This window comes from Melospiza melodia, chromosome 15, assembly GCF_035770615.1.
Source record: "Melospiza melodia melodia isolate bMelMel2 chromosome 15, bMelMel2.pri, whole genome shotgun sequence".
NCBI lineage: Eukaryota > Metazoa > Chordata > Aves > Passeriformes > Passerellidae > Melospiza > Melospiza melodia.
In genome coordinates, this window is record NC_086208.1 from 5,001,675 (window position 1) to 5,020,291 (window position 18,617).

The window sequence follows — 18,617 nt, forward strand, 5'->3', positions numbered from 1 at the left end:
TGCAACTTCCACCTCTTCTCACCCTTCAGGCAAAAACAGCATCTTGCCCTAAACACTTTTACATCAGGACAGAGCTGCAAAAACTCCACTTTGTTCAGAAACACAGAGGAATAATTGAGATGAGTACATGCACTGCTTTGGGAATGGCTCCTCACTCACACCATCCCCTCACTGACTGTGGGCACACTCTGCCCAGCACTTAGGAACCACAACACGTTTGAAGGAGCACACACTTGCTTCTTATTCTGCATCCTCTGTAAATGAGAAGCATTCCTCCCCTTCTCTGCACAGAGTATTCTGCCTCACAATCCAGACATTGTTCTCAGCACCAAACATACATTTTACCATACAGGATACCCGGTGCACAATGCTAACTGCAGCATCTCCTTGCAAAGCACCTATGTGCTACTATTTTGTACAGTCTAATTTATAACCCCCACCTAACACGACTGTGGTAGCAAAAACCCTTTCACAAGTGTCCTGCAGGAACTCTCAGCATCTTCACAGGAGCTATCAAAAAATTATTATCAGTACTGTTTCATCTAATCCACGCTTGGTTAGCAATGTTATTACAGCATGTTAAAAGGACAGAGGCTGCTTACCCCTCTTTGTTCAAATTCCAGTAATAAGTGTTGCAAAAATAGCAGGATTCCTAAGAGTCACATTCTGACTATGTGCCTCAGAGAGGTGCCCTGCGCTCCAACAAATGAGCCTTCTCTGCTGATTGCATTCACAGCTGTAAATACCCCCACACCATTACACATTTTCCTTCTTTTACACATAAAATCTTCTGCAGCTGTTACACCTGGTTTCAGGTGCATGCTCTAATGCAGAGCTTGTAGATCGGTTTGCTCTTAAACCTTCACGTAAGAACCAAGAAATTCTGGAGATACACTTAGCAGAGGCTTTTCCTAACTTCAGAATACTAACAAGCTTTGAAACCATGCATGTTCACATACTACTATTTTTAAGAAAAGTTACTCTGACATGCTGTCCCATTACAGCTCATCAGTCCCCACAATTTAGATTTCACCTCTACAAATCTAACAAAAAAGGCCTCTTAAGTTTATTACATTTTAAGGAAGACAAACCGAAAATTCCCTAGTAAAGAGCACTCTAATTGGATTTCGACTCTAGAAAAAAAACTACTATCCTTTTCTCGTTGGGGCAGGCAATGATGCTACTCCAGGACACGGGGTTTGCAAGAAGCAATGCAGCACCTTACACATACAGAGTACTCTTGCGTGAGGACACTGCTGAGGCACCACCGTTGGGTGGGTTTGCACACACACACATAATAAAAACAACTTTCGCGCTCAGGCATTACCGTATGTTCGTATTCGGGATCCGCACATCCGAAGTTGTCCGGCCGGGCCCGTCCGGAGGCGCGCGGGCCGGGCCGCGAGGCGTGAGGGGCCCCTCAGCGCCCAGAGCCCCCCGGCCCCGCTGGAACGCGGCTCCGGCCCCGCAGTACAGGCGGAGCGACCCCCGCACCTCCCCGGCCGGGCCGCGGCTCGGCTGACCCCGCGTGAGGGGGCGCGGGCCCCGCCGCAGGCCGGCCCGGGGCACAGCGCCCTCGAGCCCCCGGCCCCACCGCCGGCAAGTTGGCGGGAGGCGGCGCCCGCCGCCAAACTTTGTCCGCCCGCCGCGGAGGGGCTCACCCGCCAGCGGGCCCCCGCCGCCGCGGCGCGGGGAGCTCGCCGGGCCGCCCAGCCCGACCCCGGGGACGGCGGGGCGCGCGGCGGCCCCGGGAGGCTGAGGGACCGGGATCCCCGAGCCGCGCGCGGCCGCGACGGGGCACGGCACGCACCCGCCGCCCGCGCTGCAGCGCGGTACGGTCCCGCGGCTCGGGCGCGGCCAAGAACCCGCTGCCCGCGGCGGGGCACGGCGCTGACCGGGGCTCCCCGCTCGCGCCTCCGTCCCCGGGGCTCCCCTCACGTACCTGCTGCCCGCGGCACCCGCGCCGCCAGCGCCCGGCGCGCGCCCCGCGCGGGACCCGCGGCCGCGCGGGGAGGAACCCGGGGGCCGCCCGCGCGCGATCCCGCGCGCGCCTCCCGCCGTTCCTGCCGGGTCGCCTTGGAAACGCGGGGCCGGCGCGCGGGGTCGGTCCGCGGGAGCGGAGGGGGCGCGCGCGCGTCCGCCGCGCGTCACGCGGGCGCGGCCGGGCCAATCGCGGCGGCGGGCGGCGCGCGCTGGAGTACTACGAGCCGCGAGCCCCCGGCCCCGCCCCCGCGGCAGCGCCGCGACCCCCGCGCCGCGCCCGGCCCGGCCCGGCACGAGGGGAGCGCCCGGAGCGCCGCGCCCGCCCCGCTCTGCCCCGGGCCTGGAGGCCGGCATTACATAACGGCACCGGAGCGAGCAGCTGCAGCATCCCAGCATGCGGATTAGGGATTACGTTGATTCAGCAGATTGTCCTGTGCATGTCTGAGAAAGATTACACCAGCAGAGTTAAGAATACCCGTTTGCTGTGGTAAGCCGTGGTTTAACTAGAACAAATTAACTCAATACAAAATTAAATGCAGCAAAAAAAAAAAGAAGTAAAACGCCCCAAGGTTAAGAACTTCTTTAGTGCTTTAATTTAAGGTGCTTTAAATGGACAAAATAATAGAGACTGAAATTCAGGTTTTGCCAGTTATCTTCCCTGTGTTTTGGAACAGCTGATGTTAGCATCAACCAGCTATTAGTGATGGGTGAATCTTAAAAAATCAAAATCTTTGTTGTGAAGACTGGTTACACTTGATTCCTGATGGCTGCCATGTAAAGTAAATATCTAAACTCTTATGACATACATTGCTAGTAACTCAAGATCATTTAAGTGGCACTGGTCTATTTTATTGTGTCACCATGTGCTAAACTGTCTCTTGTATGTTAGCCTGTAATATGGATTTTTGAGTTCTGATTACTGGATCCGAGATTATTGACATTTGAGACCTGACATTATGAGGGACACTACATCTGCCACTGAGGTATGAATAAAAATTAACCATGCAGAGACAAACTTTAAGTTGCATTCATTTCAGTTGATTTCTTACAAGAGTTAGGGATGAAACTTGGAAGCAAAAGTGCCACAGAAGAAATCAGTAAGCACACAGAATAATAGAATAGTGGTGGGGGTTGTTTTCCAGGACTGATAGTGATTTTTTTGAATGCAGGGGTCTTGTAAAATTTAATAATTCCCCTCACATAAGCACACACAGGCTTGAAACTGGAATCTCTATCTCAAAATTACAAATCTGTTGTGTGACTACAGTAGTTACATTGGACAGAAGCCTCAACTTTGCCAGTGTCTGTATGAATATCTCATACAATAGAACTGGGGTTTCAGATGGAAATTTGCAGTTGTTTGCAAGCTGCTTAAGAAATTTTGGCAATGGGAAGTTTCCCCTGAAATTCACTGTAATGTCTCAAATTTCAATTTCAACACCATGACGAGAGCTTTACCCCTGTTTTAGTATGTCATTAATCCTAGACATACTTTAGTGGATAAAAATGAAAATGTAAACCTAAATATTTGCTGTAGGGATTTCTAAGATAAGAGGACTCAGCCATTTGTTGTCATTTCAGAAAACTGCAATGGAAAGAATTTTGAAAAACTGTGTCCAAAAAAATTACCCTGTCAACCAAAGCACGTTGAGATTTGTGAGCTATTTGTCATCTGCTTTAGCTTCATGTCTTTTGTCAGAATTTCTTGATATTGTGGTTATCCCATGCTAAAAGAAACTTCCAATGTATAAATTTGAGTAAAACATTGTTCTTATACAGATTTGTTATAAAATCTCACCTGGAATTCCTCCTTATAGAGATCCTCATTTGTTTTGATGCCTTAGGTTTTAGGTTTTCTATTTTTCAGATTCTGTACTGCTCTAGTGTGTAGTTCTGAGCTTGATACTAAGGGATGGTGAGCTGTCCTCACAGAGCAGGGAGACAAAACAATTCCTTTCCTAGCTTGGGACCAAGGACAAGCACCTAAATCTCAGGCCCAAGAGCACAAACAACATGGACTGAGGAGAGAAAAACAAGAAGGATGGGACTCCATAACCTAGAGCTATAACTGGACAATTAACCCCAATATGCAAATGGAGCAGAACTTACAAAAGTGAGAGCCCTCATGACCACTTGTCCCTTTTGGCTCATCTGGGGTGCAGCCCTGGCTGGGCTCTTGTGCTGTCCAAGTGGATCCATGGAGGCCTTTTAAAAAATCCCTTTAACTCCATTGAGCCTTTGTTCTAGGCCAGCCTTCACAAGGCATCAGTTTCAGGCAGTTTGATGGATTTTTTCTGATGCCTGATGATTTTCTGTGCTGAGATCAGTCACTGAAGGTCTGAGGAGTTACACCTAGGTGAGAAAATACAGACTTCTTTTAACAAGACTTCAGGACAGTTCCTGGCTCTTGGAGAAAGTATGAGGTGTGGACTACTGACTGCTTGACAGGTATCAAGGACATCTCAGAAGGAAATTTATATTTAATCAGCATGATAAGCAATTTTTAAAATTTTTCCCCTTCATTGTTTTCATGACCAAATATTTGAGCTCAATATTGGGGCAGAATGAGATTTTACCTTTTCTGATTTTAGAAAGAATACATAATGCAGTAAAATCCCATTCTCAAAGACAGATGTAAGGTGCAACTTAATCTGAATGTACAAACAATGTGTATTTGAAATAGCCACATGACTGAAACCATCTTCTTTAATTTGGGGGAGCGTTTATATAGAGATTAATTTTAAGAGTGTTTGAATAGCAAAGATCCATAAACCAAAGCCCAAATCATTATTCAGTGCTTGATTTTATCTGCCTATGCTCATTAAGATTTACAGGTACTGTGGATACTAAGGCCAGCTAACCAGTAAAAGTACACAAAACCAAGAGGCAATACAGATTCTGATGTAAATAGATGGGGAGTAAAGCACACAGGTTCATTTAAAGACAAATCTAACGAGTTCAAGACTTGTTTCAATATATCTCAGTATACACAGGTGACCTACCTTTCATGTACAAGCATTTCAAACAATGCATTACTATTCTTAGCATCAGTTTAGATGACAAAGATGAGGGGAAAAGGGTAGAACTGACAAGATTTTTCAACAAGCTGGCACAGAGCAATACAGGCTATATTTTATATTTCAGAATAAAATACTCTTAACTGGATATACAAAGTAACATTTCACAAACTCCCAAGATACATGGAAGGTAAATATTTGAGCATTCATACAATTGGATTTTTAGCTTCTGTGAGCATAGGCTATATCTGCATCTGGAGGAAGACTCAGTTTGGAAAGTGCAAGAAAGGTGCACAAATGATCTTTGTGTTTCTAGTATGAACTCAGTGCACACACAGACCTGAGTTACAATCAAATTTAGCAACAATTTCTGCTGCAGTGCTTTCTTTTCTTTAAATATATCATCTTATTATCTAATGAGATAGAGAGTCCAGTTTATTCTTTTTAGAACACTGATACATACTTGAACTTCTGTTCAGAGTGCAACACCTCAGAGAAAAACACCTAAATACATCATTACCTAATGATGTACTTCTCAGTCTTAGAAACAAAAAAGTCAAAGCTGTGAATGCTGTCAGCAACACCTCTTTAAAAAGGCATCTTTAGACCCATATTGTGATACTTATTATAAGGATTAAAAAATAAAGTTATGCTTTCACATTGGTGGGGAAGTATTTTCACTCCTTCCCTTTGTCACCCCCTATTTCCTTGAATACACAGGCAACAGAGTTTGAAAATAAATTATTAGTAGCCCCACAGCCTTCCTCAAGCTGTCTTGCTCTCTACACTCAGCTTATAAACAATTTGTCTTACATGGAACAATTAGTCCTAGTCCCAAGAGCTGATGAGTTGCACAGCACATCCATTTAACACACTGATGCAGGAGAAAACCATCAGCTTGCCCTAAGGGATTTTCTGCCAGATCATTGGATTTAAGCATCTTCTGAAAAAGTTGAACTTAGACCAGGAGCAGCACCAGGGATACTGAGGTACATACTGAGTGTAAGATGAAGGAGAGGAAATGTGAGATCTCCTTTTGGCAGTAGCAAAACTCAAGCTGTTTTGTCAATTCAAGAATTCATATCCTAATTAAATCTAGTACAGGAGCTAGTAATGAAATTTAGTTTATATATCCTGTTTATATTTTATGAGAGTTATTGGATATTATACAATTTTGTGGAGCTTTCTGTGAAAAGGGAAACTAAATGAACAAAGACTATTTGCTCCCATAAAACACAAATTTAAATCAGATTTTTGATGCCAGTGTAAAATATATGTATGGTACTATTTACATGTACTACATTTTGTGAGTATTTTGAATTCAGCAATAAACTTTATGTAGGGGCCTGAGTTAACTTATGTATTGTAAATATATGTATGGCAGGGAAAGATCTTTGTATTGTATTAGTGACCCTGCCCTGATTCTAGTTATTGTAAATGGGCTGCAGCTGTGATGTCCTTGATTGGGCAGCAGCTGTAGCCCATGGAGGTAACTGAGATAAAAGGGGGTGGGGTGGTCAGGGAGAGCCTTGGAGAGGAGCCCTGACCGAGAAGCAACAACACCACTGCTGTGAAGATCTGCCATGAGAAAACCACCCAGAAGGTATGAGACTCAGGAAATATAATTATACTACAATATGAATACAACAACTTTAGTACTGATAACCCTAGAAAAATATGCAAGTAATCCTGTGAGCATGAGGGGTGTTACCCTGTTCTGTATATGTGTTTGTTCTTGTTGTAACCTCACCCCACTGCACTGTATGTAAACTGGAAACCTTTTTAACATCACATAGAGAATCCAGATCTTGACTGCTACAAAAATGAATCTCCTGATTTATTTCTTTTGAAAATATTTTAGTTCTGAAGTGCCACATGCTGTGTTAATTGTTCTTGCTTCTGTACACAGAGCAAAGTGGAGCTGTGAGCCACCTTTGGGTGGGGACCTTGCTGTTACAGCCCAGTGTCACAGGGAGCTGCCAGTTCTCATTGTCCTGTATGGACAGGACAGGTAAAAAGCTAGAGAAGCCACGTGAGGTCCCATGAAAACCAGAACCAGCTGCTTATAAAGTAAGTACAAATGCATTACACCTCTTGAAATGGGCCTCTACAGAAAGTCAGCTGTTAGTTAAAGCTGCAGTATAGGCAACTATTTATCATAAAGCTGATAGTTTATTTGATCATTTAATGGTTTAAAAAAATCTTTCTTCCAATATAGGACAGTTTGCTTAAGTATTTACTTTGCATACACTCTGAAGAAAGAAAGCAAACATGACAAAATGATCTATTATGTTAGACTTGTTCAGTAACCTATTTGGTACAGTAAATCTTGGCTATATAACAAGGAAACAGAATATAGCTAGGATAGATGGTTGTAGAGTTGGCATGTCTACAGAATAAGATTCTTTTAGCAATGTCAAGTGAACATTGGTTTCTGTCCAGGCAGAGGGTTTCTATTGAAGATGTAAAAAATCATTGTATAAGTTTGATAAATTCACAGCTTATATTACAATTTCACCTGACATCCAGACATGAGGGACACTCAAGTGAAACACATATTGACTGTGAGAAATGACAAATTAGAAAGTTCTTGTTTGTGGAATGGAAGAGTTCTACCACCAAGATCTTACCTGACTAATTAGCAGTGTGAGGAATTGTTCAGTTGAGTGCACTGTCTTTCAAGGTGCAAGTGTCAATCTAATTAGCTAGCCAGAATCAATCAGACTGCCTAAATGCATCAGGTATTACAATTCTGAATAAGCATGGCAGTTTTTAAAACATATTCATTGTTTAAACATGCTTTACCCTGAATTTAGTTTTATTCTGCCTTCAGGGATTCACTGAACTTGACAGCAGACTTGAGTGTTTGCCATTAACTGTGAATTAATGGAACTTCCATATAACAGTGCATTACTGACAGAGTGCAACGGATGTCTTAGCAGAAGCACTGAAAGTTGCATTCCAATAGCCATTTCTTCAGGGGGAAAAGACACCAGGTTCAAAAATTATATGCTTAATTTACATGTTTGTCTTTAGGTGCTGTTGCCTCTGACCAAGAACAAAAATTGTTGTGGGAATAATATGCGAACAGGTAACTTCTGCCAAGTCTTTACTTGGATATGTCCATCTATACATTAGAATTCACTGAAGTGGCATTGATTTTGATAGCTGCCACTGGGACTGTCACAACTGCTCTGCAGAGATGCCATCCCTCACCAGAGTTTACCAGCCAGTGGTACAAATCCTGTAAGGAGGTGTTTGCTGTGATCAATATTGATATTTCAGTGTGTGACTGGTTAGTGTGCAGGGTAAAGCTGCTTACAAGTGAGCATGCATCAGCCCCCTTTTACCTTCTGCCAACATTTCCCACTCCTCTCTCTCCCTTTCTTGTGTTAGCAGTCCAGGATTTTAGCCTCTGGACTAGGCAAGACAGCTGAGTCTACATGTAGACTATCAAGGCTGGCTGCCTCTTTGGGGTTAAGATGATATTGAGCTCGCATTTAGTTATTTTTTAAAGTCAGGACAGTCAGGTTACAAAAGTTTAAATACAAACAGACAAGACAGTTTAGGGACACAGCACTGTACCAGCTACTAGGGAGAAAATTAACTCTATCCCAGCTGAAGCCAGGACACCTGCATGTCCTCAGAAAGAATAATTAAGCATAAGTGTATTTAGAGGCCGCTATTACCTCAGTCAGTTTAAAGTATTCAGTCTAGCATTAGAAAAAACAACCTCATTTTATTCCTCTTCACTTCTTCCACCAAAATCCAGTTTTTTAAAGAAGCTTTTGTGTCCTACTTCTCTTAAATCTCTCACATAGAAGGTGGTATCAAAATACATACTTATATGTTATGTACAACATACATTGATAGAGTTCTATTAATTTTAAAGCTAAATCTTTTGTATTTTTTTAATTGCCCATCATCTCTTGTCTTGTCTCATTATGGAGTCTGACTGTAGTATGCATTTGACTTTCAAAGCATGAAATTTGCATTTTTAGATTAATATAATGTATTGACTTACCTCATGAAAAATCATAAAACATTCACCAATGCTAATGTAATTGGGTTTTGGCTTGTGTTGAACCCCCTCTGATTCTCCAGTATACTCTTTTGCATCACTGACTATTGATTTAAAGGGGTAAACTGGTGCTTTCACACTTTCCTGTCCACAAATACAGAACTGTAACTTTGAAATTTGCAGCAAGCTACTGCATTTCAATATCATAGGTGTGGAGTACAATACTACCTATTCTTGTGTTGTAGCAAATTACAATTTGTTAGTAATATTTTTTCTTGGTGTTAAAGCTTCCTGAATTTCTTTGATTGTCTTTCATAATTCTAACATCTACATTGTACTGTGTTACTCAGATAGTTTTAGTGATCAGTAGCAAAGTATTAAAACACAAAATAGAATTAATGAAAAGCACAAGTGGATGGAAAAAAAGGGTACCTGATCAATGTGGACATAGACGTTTCTTAAAGTTTCTCATTACTGCTGGAATTAAGGTTGCCATTTTCCCCTTAGTACTGGAAGAAAAGTCTATTTCTAGAAAGAAATAGCCTATAGAAAAATTGTCTGTAATTACAATCAAAAAGGTTTCAAAGGCTTCCTAGGCACTTTTTGTTCTCTCTCTCCACCTCTCTCACTTTTTTCTAATAGACCTAAGAGAAAGTGCCTGAGGTATTTTGCCAGAGCAGAAATGCCTGGTTGGGCTGCAGAGCTGGTCCTTGATACAAAGATCACACCTTAACAGTGTTCATTCTCCCAGATGTCCCAAGGCATGAATGACTGGAGGCATTTAGCATTCTTCAGTGCTGTGCCCCTGTGCCAGGGTGAGGCAGGTCTGTTTCTGCAGAAGGATGAAGAAATAGAAGCAACGAGGCAGGATTTTAAGGAGGCTAACAAATTCTCATTAATTCTCATGAGAATTCCTTTGAAACCTTTCTGTGAGCTGTTCAAAAGGATTTTTCTGCAGGGCCCACCTTCTATCATCTTCCTTTTCTGTCTGCTAGAATTTCAACAGTTAACTCCCTCAGACACTTAACAGAGTTGAGAGCAGGTCAAAGTTGGGAGTTTTGTTTTTCTCACTTGATTCTTAAAATTGTATAGATATTCTGATACACTGCTGATGTGTCCAGTGCCCTCTCTTGATTTAAGGAAGGATGTAGCCTTCAACTGAATTAAACTCTCACAGGAGGTCCACTGTTATGTTTGAATAGAATGAAAATCAACAAAGATGTAGTTCTTGTTAAAAAACCTCCTTGTTTTCTCCCATTCCCATTTTATTCCTATTGCAATTGTACAGTTACCCATACAAAATAATTTTAAAAGTCTTTTAATGGTGAACTTGCAGTAAATTAATTGCCAGCAGACAAGCACAGAAAGCTTCAGAGTTAAAATAAATTTCCAGTTAACTTCTAACAAGGTAGGACAGAGCACATATTTCTGTGCAACAAGGTCAAACATGAACAATCTTTCCAGCCTTTGTTCTCCCCTCCTCCAGCTTCCTAATTTATCTGCACACAGGCAAGAAGGTCCAGTTATCATTTGGATGCTGGCACTTCAGTAACAGGAACATGAAACTGAATTCCTCTTGGGCCCTGGGGTGTAACTGTCTTCATCTTAAAGTAATGTAAGGACTTACTCACACTTCTGCATCAATATGCTGCCATAGAAATGGAAGAATGTAGGAGAAGAAGGGAGAGTAGACTTGGTAGAGCTGGCCTAGAGGATAGAGGATGCACAATGATTTTTTGCACATAAGTAGAAGTAGCTGAGCATTTCTGCCACTCTTAGAAAAGCCTGGCTTATTTTAGATAAGTTGTAGAAGGTCTCTCTAGGGTGGAATGTCTTACAGCCACACTTCTTACTTTTTATTTTTCTGCAGGAATAAAGGGGAACTCTAACTCTTTTTCTTGAAGGACAAATAAGAAAACTAAAATCTTAACTCCTCTTAACTCTGTTATGTATAGTACATGTCTTCTATACATAAATAGTGACACAGCAGAATTCTGGTTTTCAGAACTTCTGAGAGAAATAACAGCAAGAACACCTAAAGTGTGAGGCAACACATGACTATCACCCTTGTGATGTCAGAAGACTGGTCTATTTTTGTTTTGATTGAGATACTGTGGTTTCATAAGATGGAAGAAATATATAAAATATTAGATGCATATATATGAAATGAGTTACTGATGCATTAAATGTGTCATAAATATATTCAGTCCAACTTCCAAATTTAGATTGCTTTCAGGAAGAGTGAAGTGGAACAGTTAGATGTGCTTTTTAAGCACAAAATGGACAAGTGCTGCTACAAGTGCCAACATTAGTGTCCTGTATTTGGGGTGTTATCAGAATGCCTAGTTGTGTTTAACACATTAAGAATTCATCTAAGAAGCCTACTGAGTAAGGAAAAAGCCTTTTTGAGATCTGTGTTAATGATACTGTAGCCAGCAGTCCTGTCCATAAGTGAGTGCTGCAGGCTGTGCCCTGGTTTGGCCATTGAGAAATTGAGAGTTGGGGTGGGGAAGCCCAGGGGTGTCCCAGGGTCCCATTTCAGCTTTAGTGCAGCCCAGAGCAGCCTCACAATGTCCTGCCCTTAGCTGGCACTGGGTGCCTCTGCACTGACTGACTCTGTTGCAGGAGCCAGTTCAGCTAAAGGTGCTTTGTGCCACTGAACAGGAGAAACCAGACTTCACCTGGGTCATGGTGTGAACCCCTGCACTCACTGTGTGAGTGCTCATGAGAGGCAAGGGAAGTAATGGAGAATTTCTCACTGCAAGAGAAAGTTTGATTTATTCATCCCATTTATCTGTTTCACATCTGATATGGTGATAAATTTGTGATCTTTTCTCCATATTGTTACATGAAACTGTTAAGCAAAACAGTGCTCTGTGTTGCTGGCCTGGAAGGCAAGACCTGTACCTTTTTTTGCTCATAGGCTGGTTTCATTTGGGTGGTAGTTTATTTTTGTGGGTTTTTTGGTTTGAAGTCTGTTTTTCTCAGTGTTTCTTTTGGTCTTATTTTTAAGATCATGAAGAACTCTGTGGCACCAGTTATGGATCTTTTTGTCTAAATGGAGGGATTTGTTATATGATTCCTACTGTATCCAGTCCATTCTGCAGGTCAGTGAAACTGAAGTTTGTGTGTCTAAATATTGGACAGTAGCTGTCTAAAGACTATTTCTCCATTTTCCTTCTTTAAGGAATCACTTCTAAATACCAATTACCTATTACTTACCTAGTTTACAGAGACATGGTTATATGAGAAAAAGAAATGTGTATACTTGCTTGGCAGGTGGAACAGTATTCAGTTACATATGCATTCAGGATTATATCTATAATTAGAGCCATATTTCCTTATTACAATACAGAAAGAACAAAATACCCTTTGCCTCATGGAATATAGACTGTGGGAAAAGCATTCAGAAAGGCAAAGTACAGTTTTTCTTACAAGTGAATTATATTCCAAAAATTTTTATAATATAAAATGGCCTGACCTGATCAAAATGCAGAGACACAAAAAATAATATAATATTTTAAGAGGGAAAAAAATTAATGTAATTCAAGACTTGCTGTATTCTTCAAGTCATGCTGAAATACTCAAAGAGCAGCTTTATAGTGACAGCCAAAGACTGCTTGATAAAGAAACAGCAAGGCAGCAAATAGAGACACTTCTTAAAACACTCCATGACAGAACCATTCTTCCTGCTGAAGCCCATGTAGCAAACTGGAAAAGAAGCACTGCCTGGTTTTGCATGTGGATACATTTCCTGCATAAATACTGCCCTATATTTTCATTCTCTGGTTTGACAAGACATAAGATGCTCCATAAAACTGTCACTGTTCACAGTCCTGCATTTACTAATTCTGAGTTATTCATCAAAATAATTTATAGTTGATTTAATGGGTTTGCTTAACAAAAAAATAGGCATTCAGACAAATATTAGATACACTTAAGGATATTATCTTTTTTCTTCTATGGCAACTTTTGTTCCCTCTTCTGTCTTGAGCTATAACTAACGATAACTGGATAAAACAGGTGAAGAAGGAAACAACATCTTTTCCCAGATGCCTAATTAAAATATTACTTTTTGTTTGGTACAGTTCAATCTAAATACTTAAACTCAAGCACGTAAACTCATTTACTTAGACAGGGAGAAAAGAGGCAATTTTGTGGTAAATGCTCACTGAAAAATATACACAGCATATCACTGTCATTGTTCAGTGTCACAATGAATCAGATCCAGAAGTGAGATTAAAACTCTGAAGTGCTGTGTGATGATTTACTCTATGTGCTAAACCTTGCAAGATTATGCAATATAAAATGAATACTACACAAAAAAAAAAGTAAAACATTTTGAAATATATATGTTTTTTTCCTAGAAGGAATCCTGTATTATTGTACATAAATGAAAAATGAATGGTTAAACTGAAGAGCAGCTGCTACACAATTTCAAAGCACCCTCTCAACTACTACTGGACTGTGTAACAAGGAATCTGCATTCAATGCAATAACTATAAATATGAAGTAACAAATACCCAGAAAAATTCATTCTTCAGGAGCACAAACCAGTCAGCATAGATAATTTCCACCTTAACAGCTCCAAATTAAGTTTTTTTCAATTCAGGTACTTTAGGATTTTATAATCTGCTGAAGCAGAAAAGTAACATCTTAAGAGCATTTTTGTTATACTCAGGCAATCTTATCGCATTTAAGTTATCAACTATTTTTTTCTGTATCTAGTGGTTGATTATGAAGTTAGATGGGTTTAAATAGCAGCATTCTATTTAAGCACATCCTCATTCTAAGCATGTTCCTTAATCAGTCAGAGAAGGCTAATTATAGATGAGAAAGGTTTTGTTTACACACAGATATCTTAGTAATCAGCAGTGATGTGAATAGAAACAACAGAAAAAATGCATCACTATTCAGCAGAATTCAGAAAATATTTGGTGCTTTGGAACTTCATGACTGGCATCATCACACAGTTGCGCAGTTTCTTTGATGAAGGTTTCTTCCAAATCCCACCCAAAGCCCCCCAGTGCTCTCAAATGGTCATGTCCTACTGAAAGGAACTCAAAGCACTTTTAGACTCAAGGGCTGAATGATTGTTAATTAAAAGGAGGAGATGGAGAAAGAACAGACTAGCAGACTGTAAAAATACCTTAAAACACATTTGCCTTGCCATGGTACTTGGTCACACAAATGTGTTGTGCTCAGCAGAGTTAGTCCAGATCACCCTATGCAACATCACTGGAAATAATTTCACCACGTGACTCAGAAAAATGCATCATTCTTTAGAAATATGTGTTTTGTAGCATGCTAAAAATGAAGAGCTGCTGTTTACCTTTGGAATTTCAGGGGGTTCTTATCAATCACAAGTAGATACATAGAAGGCAGAGATTTAATATCTGTTGAACATTAATTGACCCCCTCCATGTGTAACAGTAGCAGATTTTAAATACAGCTGACATGTGTTAAAACATGAGGTGCTCAGCTGCCATCTTCCCTCAGTGCTTTCTCAACAAGGAGTTCATGTTCTCAGCAGTAAAAGGCACACCTGTCACCATGAACCAGATGAGCTTCAAAGCCAGGAACACTCCAATGAAGTAAACAAACTGGCAGCAGGACAGAGGAGGATGGAAAAGCAGCTGCCTCAGGTGCATCATAAAGCACAAGGCAGAAAGCTGTTTGCCTCAGCAGCTGATGCACAGCTGTCCCATGATCACCAATTAATGCACTGCAGAATTAAGTGAAGATTTTGGTTTCTGAGGGGCAGTTCTGGTACTCCCATTTTTTTCTTATACTTGGCAGATTTCTGAGAGCATTCTTTCTGTATTTCAAGCAAAATACAGATGGTATAAGACAACATGCACAGAGCTCTGCTTCAGAGGGCAGTACACACAGAAATTAACAGTGAACACTTATTTTGGGACAGGGATCCTACTCTGCCCAGGGCTAAGTACTGCAAGAGACACAGGCAGGCCTTGCAAATCTCCTTCCTGAAATGCCTGTGCATCCTCAGGGATATCTCTTCCTTTTCCCCTTCCTTTGCTTCCATCCTGATGAAATCTCTCCTCCACCTTTCCTACAGTAATCCAGTAAATGCCATGCAAATTCCTTCTCCCACTTTCTGTATGCTCCCTCCTTGCCTGGCTCTCTGCCATGGGCCCTTCATTCCCCTTTCAGACATCCCCACAAGTCACACACTTGCTGTGCTTTCAGCCTTCAGAATATGCACCCTACAAGTTGCCAGGGAAGGGCTTCCCAGTCATCTGAGCTTTTCTTCTTTCTCTGCCTCCAAAAAATACACTTTAATGTACCTCAGATTCTTTGGAAACAACCTGACCAATAAGTATTTCTCAGTTCTACTTATGGCTTGAAAGGTAGTAATGAAAGTTAGAATACACACCAAAAGTATAGCTAAAAAGAGTCAGTAATTAGGATTTCTTTTTAATGGAACATAAGATATAAAATGCAACACTCTCTTATGTGTTTGAAAACAATTACCAATCCAAATGAATATAACTGCTAGATAGGGAAACCTTCCCATATAAACACATAGCTAAGGGAGAGGAGAATAAGCCATTGTTTTAGAGAAGAATAACCCTTTCTTTCAACTTCTCTCCAGTAGGAGCATTTCATTTTTTACTCTCAGTGTGTAGAGAGTAACAGTTTTGAAACTTCTCTAAATGCAAAAATTTTTAAAGAGTTGCTCAGGTGTACAATTAATTTTGCTGTTGCTTATTCACTTTGGCTCTAAATTCTTTTCCATACTTACTAGATGTTCTTAGACTGTATGTATTAGGACAACTTTGAGGAATCTGCTACAGACTAAAGATTATGTTGATTTTGAAGTTATCAGCCATGTAATCTGAATTGCATTGACAAGCAGATAATTTCTCATCTTTTTCTGCTCAGAGCTTTGTATTTACATGGAAATAGTTTTTATACCAAGAAGTATCCAAAATTTTTCTGACTAAAGGAAGACTAAATGAAAAGTAAAGTCAACACCCTGATAGTATAATGCAAAGCAGTGAGAATCTGCATATTTGACTCAAATTCTACTTCCTTATGATGCCCACCTTAGAGTCTGGCAAAGAAAGAAACTTCACCTTCTTGCTAAATCCCAGTGCCACAGGATCATTGCAGTGTCCAACAAGCAGCATCTGAAAGCAGACAGCAGTGATGCCCCTGTTACTGCAAGGCTGTTATGTTTTACTTACCAATCAGATTGTAAAGGATCAATGTAACTGCACACCTGCTGGTCATCTCCTGACATCTTATCCAATGCAGTGCATTTTCTTCCCCCTTGCATTGATGCTAATGTGATTAATACCCTGTGCTGAAAGATTCTATGGATTTCTTTCCATATGCTGGTGTTTTGTCTGGAGCTCCTATGGGACATTTGTATAAAACATTTAAGGCTGGCTCATCTCATCTGACAAGAGCTGTGGGTGTGTGTGCACGTGTGTGCAGCCATCTAGAAGAGCAGAAATCTGGATGGCAGCTGAAAATGGGATGTTTCAGTCACAGATTTTCCTCAAACATTGAAGTCTGCTGTCTTTCAACTCTGAATTAGAAATTCAATTTCCTTAGAGGGGGAAAGACCTTTTTTCCATTTTAAGAATCAACTCTGGAATGCTGCATAGCAGGGCCATTTAAAGGGCCATGTGCAGCAGCAGAGCAGGTTAACAGCCTGCAGGTGATGTGCACCAGCAACACCTGCCAGGGACCACAAACACAGTGAGTGCAGCTCCTCCTCCTGCACCAGGCTCCTCTGGGGTTTGCCCCAGCTCATGCAGGGGCAGGTGCAGCAGTGCCTGCCAGGTCAGCAGCTGCTCTTAACTGCTGTGCTGCTTTGGGCATCCATTACAGACAGGATAAACAGAGCTGCCCCTGGCTTTTGAGTTGTGTACAGTGAGACTGAGGCTGCACAGACACCAAGGTTCTGGGCTATGTTCACAGCCCACATGCTGCTTAGAGACTGTTTCTGTCTTGCTTGCAGTCACTGCATGTGTAACTCCACTGAAATTATTGGAGCTTTCCTAGTGCAACAGGATAAGCAGGTCTGAGAGAATTCCACTGCTAATTACTGAAGTCTGCTTAGTTTCTTTCTACCTATTTTAGCAAAGGACTTGCAGAAGAAACCTTTCCTGATTGTCTTAAAGCATCAGTTGCTTCTATCTTTAACATAGGCCTTTACCTATTTGTACATCAGGAAGGGTAACTTCATAAAAGCTTATTCAAACCAATATTTGAATATCTGGATTTTCAGAAATGCCATAACTTAGCACAGCTTGGTCACATTAGCTATAATTTTATTATTAAAATGTAACCCAAAGACACCTCATCTTAATTTTCCTGATTCTATGAAAACCTACCTAATTTTTAGGTTATATGACAGCATTTTCTAGGTAGCATGGAATAACTTCCAGCAAGTTTAGAGAAAATGGATGGGTAGTTTTGTAATCCCTAATGCACTGCCCACAGTTAAACAGATACTGGCAAACCAGCTAGTCATATTTCTACAACTTGTTTTTGTTACAACCATGCAGAATTAAAAGGTTCAGCATCCAGGATGTCTTAAGTTTGGCATTTGCTTCTTTAGTATAGGCTTTTCTTTTTGCTGTAACCTTGGATTTGTATCACTATAGTTTTCCCCTTACCATCTTAGGCCTTCAAGCTCTTTTCCCTTTTAAAGACTTGTGACTACCTTAAGCATCTGGCTCTGTTTTCTGTTTTGTAGGAAGTGCTATGATCTCAGTGACCCTTTTGCTGTGCTGTCAACACATTCCCAGTTCTTTTCCTCCTGTCTTTGCAGCACATGGGTACAGCTCCCATGCACTGTTCACACCAACTCACTCTCCTGCATCACAGCAGTTCAGTAACCCTTACCCTTTACCTGATCCTCTGGGCAGCTCTCTGCAGCTGTGACTGTCTTATCTTCCTCCTGCTATATTCTGCTCTTTAGGCTACTGACTTACTCCCTTTACACTTTAGAACTTTTCCATGAGCCTTAATTTGATGCCAAAACCTATTTTTTCCCTTCCTGTATCATTTTAGCCTTGCATTATTCTCCAGTTTTCACTGCTATTCAAGAATACTCCTATGAATTTCTTATTCCATTTTCTTTCCCTGTTACTCTATTCAGCTCTTCAAAGCATTTCTCTCTCACTTGCTAGAGAACAATGCCCCACTCAAACTACACTTCTATTCTTAAAGTATTCTACAGTATTTCAGAAATAGGCCACTGAAAAGCCACTACACTTAGAATAAATATCTGGAACATTATCTCAAGCAATCAGAGCAGTCTGCCTACCCTTGCTTCTCCCAGCAGTGAAACATCATGACTTTGAAAAGCCTCAGATTGTCCTTAGTAAATGCTGTCTGTTTGATCAGTTGCAGAGCTTTAATATATGATGATAATTAGATGTCTTTTTTTAGTGCCTAAATCTTCTATTATATTTCCAAAGACAAAGAATTAAAATAAAAGGGTAGTAGCTCTTTGTGCAGTGGTTTAGGCCAGCAGTACTGAAATACTGGTCTGTAACCTACAGAAAGTGTAGTGGGATCAGGCATCATGTCAGAAAACTCACAGGGATCTTTTG

General features: G+C 41.1%; 2 protein-coding genes across 7 annotated transcripts in view; one reads left to right on the forward strand and one right to left on the reverse strand.

Moving 5' to 3' along the window:
- The window catches only part of TMEM266 (transmembrane protein 266), a 104,516-nt gene that overhangs the window by 80,797 nt on the left and 5,102 nt on the right, over positions 1–18,617 (reverse strand). For 2 of the 5 annotated variants that reach the window (XM_063169475.1, XM_063169473.1), the window contains 2 exons: positions 16,092–16,175; positions 4,093–4,335 (listed from right to left, as the gene is read on the reverse strand). The gene's annotated coding sequence lies outside the window, so the exon portion shown is untranslated. Of the gene's footprint in view, positions 1–1,942; positions 1,989–4,092; positions 4,336–16,091; positions 16,176–18,617 lie in introns of those variants that run through there. The other 3 variants (XM_063169476.1, XM_063169474.1, XM_063169477.1) reach the window with 2 other exon arrangements.
- NRG4 (neuregulin 4) overlaps positions 1–18,617 on the forward strand; it is a 46,873-nt gene that overhangs the window by 22,931 nt on the left and 5,325 nt on the right. Inside the window, exons 1-4 of one of the 2 annotated variants that reach the window (XM_063169480.1) lie at positions 2,287–2,470; positions 6,910–7,070; positions 8,037–8,091; positions 12,035–12,128. In XM_063169480.1, coding sequence (XP_063025550.1) covers positions 8,082–8,091; positions 12,035–12,128 — 104 coding nt within the window. In that variant the 5' untranslated portion in view covers positions 2,287–2,470; positions 6,910–7,070; positions 8,037–8,081. Of the gene's footprint in view, positions 1–2,286; positions 2,471–6,909; positions 7,071–8,036; positions 8,092–12,034; positions 12,129–18,617 lie in introns of those variants that run through there. The other variant, XM_063169481.1, reaches the window with a different exon arrangement.